Source organism: Corvus brachyrhynchos, unplaced genomic scaffold (assembly GCF_000691975.1).
Source record: "Corvus brachyrhynchos isolate BGI_N302 unplaced genomic scaffold, ASM69197v1 scaffold219, whole genome shotgun sequence".
Lineage (NCBI taxonomy): Eukaryota > Metazoa > Chordata > Aves > Passeriformes > Corvidae > Corvus > Corvus brachyrhynchos.
Genome location: NW_008240034.1, coordinates 1264390 through 1266577, shown reverse-complemented (window position 1 = coordinate 1266577; position 2188 = coordinate 1264390). Strand labels below are relative to the sequence as shown.

Here is a 2188-nt window from a genome sequence, read left to right as displayed (position 1 = left end):
CTCTGCCTGCAACACACTGTGGGGAGAGCAGAGACGGGTGGGGCAGCCAGGACAGAGCCCCACAGGGAGCTGGGCCAGCCTCTGCTCCCACTGGGAATGCCTCTCCTGGCTGTAGGGACCAAATGGGACATGGGAGCTGCTGGCAGCCCCGGCACACAGATACCGAGGCTGAGGGGCTGAGCTCCCTAACCCAGGGGGACAAAGATCCTCGGTAAAAGGCACAGTTTGTCTGTGTCACCCAGGGAAAGAAGTCAGAGCCATATGCCCATTCCCAAGAAACCCAGGTGAGTCCCCAAGGAAAGGCTCCCTGCCTGCAAGGAGGGCACACACCCAGCTGTGGGCTCAGCCAGAGCTAACCCTGCCTCCAAAATCCCTGTGCCCCCCAGCCCCCCTTACTTGTAGAGGTTCCACACCAGGGCCAGGCAGTCCTTGGCCCCCGAGAGGAAGTGGCTGCTGTCGTCGGTGAAGCAGAGGCACGTGAGGTCCTGGTAGTGTCGGTTCAGGATGGCGAGGAGGTTCCCATTGGACACCTGGAGCGAAGGGAAGGGCAGAAAGGTGTCAAGGATGTCCTGGGATAATGTGGCACCCTGCCCTTGATGCAGTGAAGGGAGAAGAATGGGTTCTGTTGCCCACACGAGCCCGTTTGCACCTTAGGGACAGTGACTGACATCACTGAGGTACAGCTGGAACAACAGCAGGCACTCAGGGCCGCAGGGGAACTCGGCACACGGCAGTGGAGGAGGTCCAGGCACACCAACTCTGGAAGCCAGAGATGCCAGAGCTGTTTCTCTGGTCAAGTCATGAGTGTGCAGCAAAGATTTCTTGCTCACTCTTAATATTCATATTACTTTGGCAACTTCTTCCCTCTTCCCACAGGTCCTCAGGAGGTGGAAGTGGGGTTATAAGAGCTGCAGGACACCCCAGGGGTGGCTCATGGTCCTGGGCCAGCAGGGGCTTTAGGGTGGACAAGGAATTCCCCAAACCTGGAGCATTCCTTGTTAAAAGGCACCACTGCAGATGGAGAGGGAACCAAGAAGCAAAGGAGTCTCAAATAAAATAAGAGTCTACTTCTTCCCATGGTCTGAATTACACCCAAAAATCAAACCCAACCTCAATTCAAGGGGTTTCACAGACGACACAAATCCAGGGCTCTAAGGGCTGGTTCCAGCTCCATGATGGTTTCCATGGAGCCTCTCCAACATGCCAGAGGGACAGTGCCATACCCTGGACACATCTGTGGGTGATGGGAGCTGGAGCAGGGCCCAGCTTGGAGCATCACAGGCAGCAGCTCCCACTGCAGGCTGAGCCCCCTGCTCCCTCATCAGGGATTTCATTCCAGTGCTGCCACAAGCACATTGGTACAAGCAAAGCCCGATGAGTTCAGGCAGAGCCACCCACACCAGAAGGCTCAAACCTCCCCTGGCACGGGGAGCTCTCCAGGTGAGGCATCCTGGGGTTTAATCCCGGGCTCAGGACAAGCTACTGCTTTTATTTGCTCACTGGTGTGCTGGGAACCCAGCGTAATCCCGAGTAATCCAGCGGTAATTAACCAGCAGGACAATGACCAGAGCACAGCAGGGTCTGCTGGCACCCTGGGCACACACAAATACGCAGCTGAAATGTGAGAGAAGCACTGAAGGAAAACCAGGTCCTGTGCTGCTGCCTGGTGGGGGCAACACCCGACCCCTGAGGCATCGCAGATGCTTGGAAAGAGGAGAAGGAGGCAGAGTGAAGCCTCTCCCTGGATTTCTCCCACTCCTACTTTGACGAGCTGCCTCACGGGCTGTGGGCAGCACAGCCTTTGCCTGCTGTGGCACCCCAGGATCAGGATTTACAGACATCTCAGGGATGGGGACACTCCCTGACTGGCCAGGGTGTGAGTCTGTGTGGCCCCGAGCGTCCCAGCACCTCCGTACCTCCCACAGGTAGATGCTCTCAGCCACCCCCGCCAGGACGTAGAGCCCGTTGGGAGAGGCGGTCAGGCAGGTCACAGGCCCGGGGCAGATGATCTTCTGCTGCAGCTGGTCCTGGGACAGAGACAGCACAGAAAGGCTCAGAGAGGGGAAGGGGCTGCAGGCAGGGCCCCCCGACATGGGGGCTCAGGGGGATCACTGTGAGGGTCTCTGCAAAGAGAGGGATGGGGGGCACCTGCCCGTGGTGATGGGGGTCGGAATGGAGGGAGGGAGGG

General features: G+C 58.4%; 1 protein-coding gene across 1 annotated transcript in view; it reads right to left on the bottom strand.

Moving 5' to 3' along the window:
- Positions 1-2188, bottom strand: part of WDR18 (WD repeat domain 18) — a 7892-nt gene extending 5704 nt beyond the window's left edge. Inside the window, exons 1-3 of the mRNA XM_017743810.1 lie at positions 1917-2188; positions 397-530; positions 7-16 (exon numbers count right to left, since the gene is read on the bottom strand). Of these exons, the coding sequence (XP_017599299.1) occupies positions 7-16; positions 397-530; positions 1917-2093 (321 nt within the window). The 5' untranslated portion in view covers positions 2094-2188. The remainder of the gene's footprint in view (positions 1-6; positions 17-396; positions 531-1916) is intronic.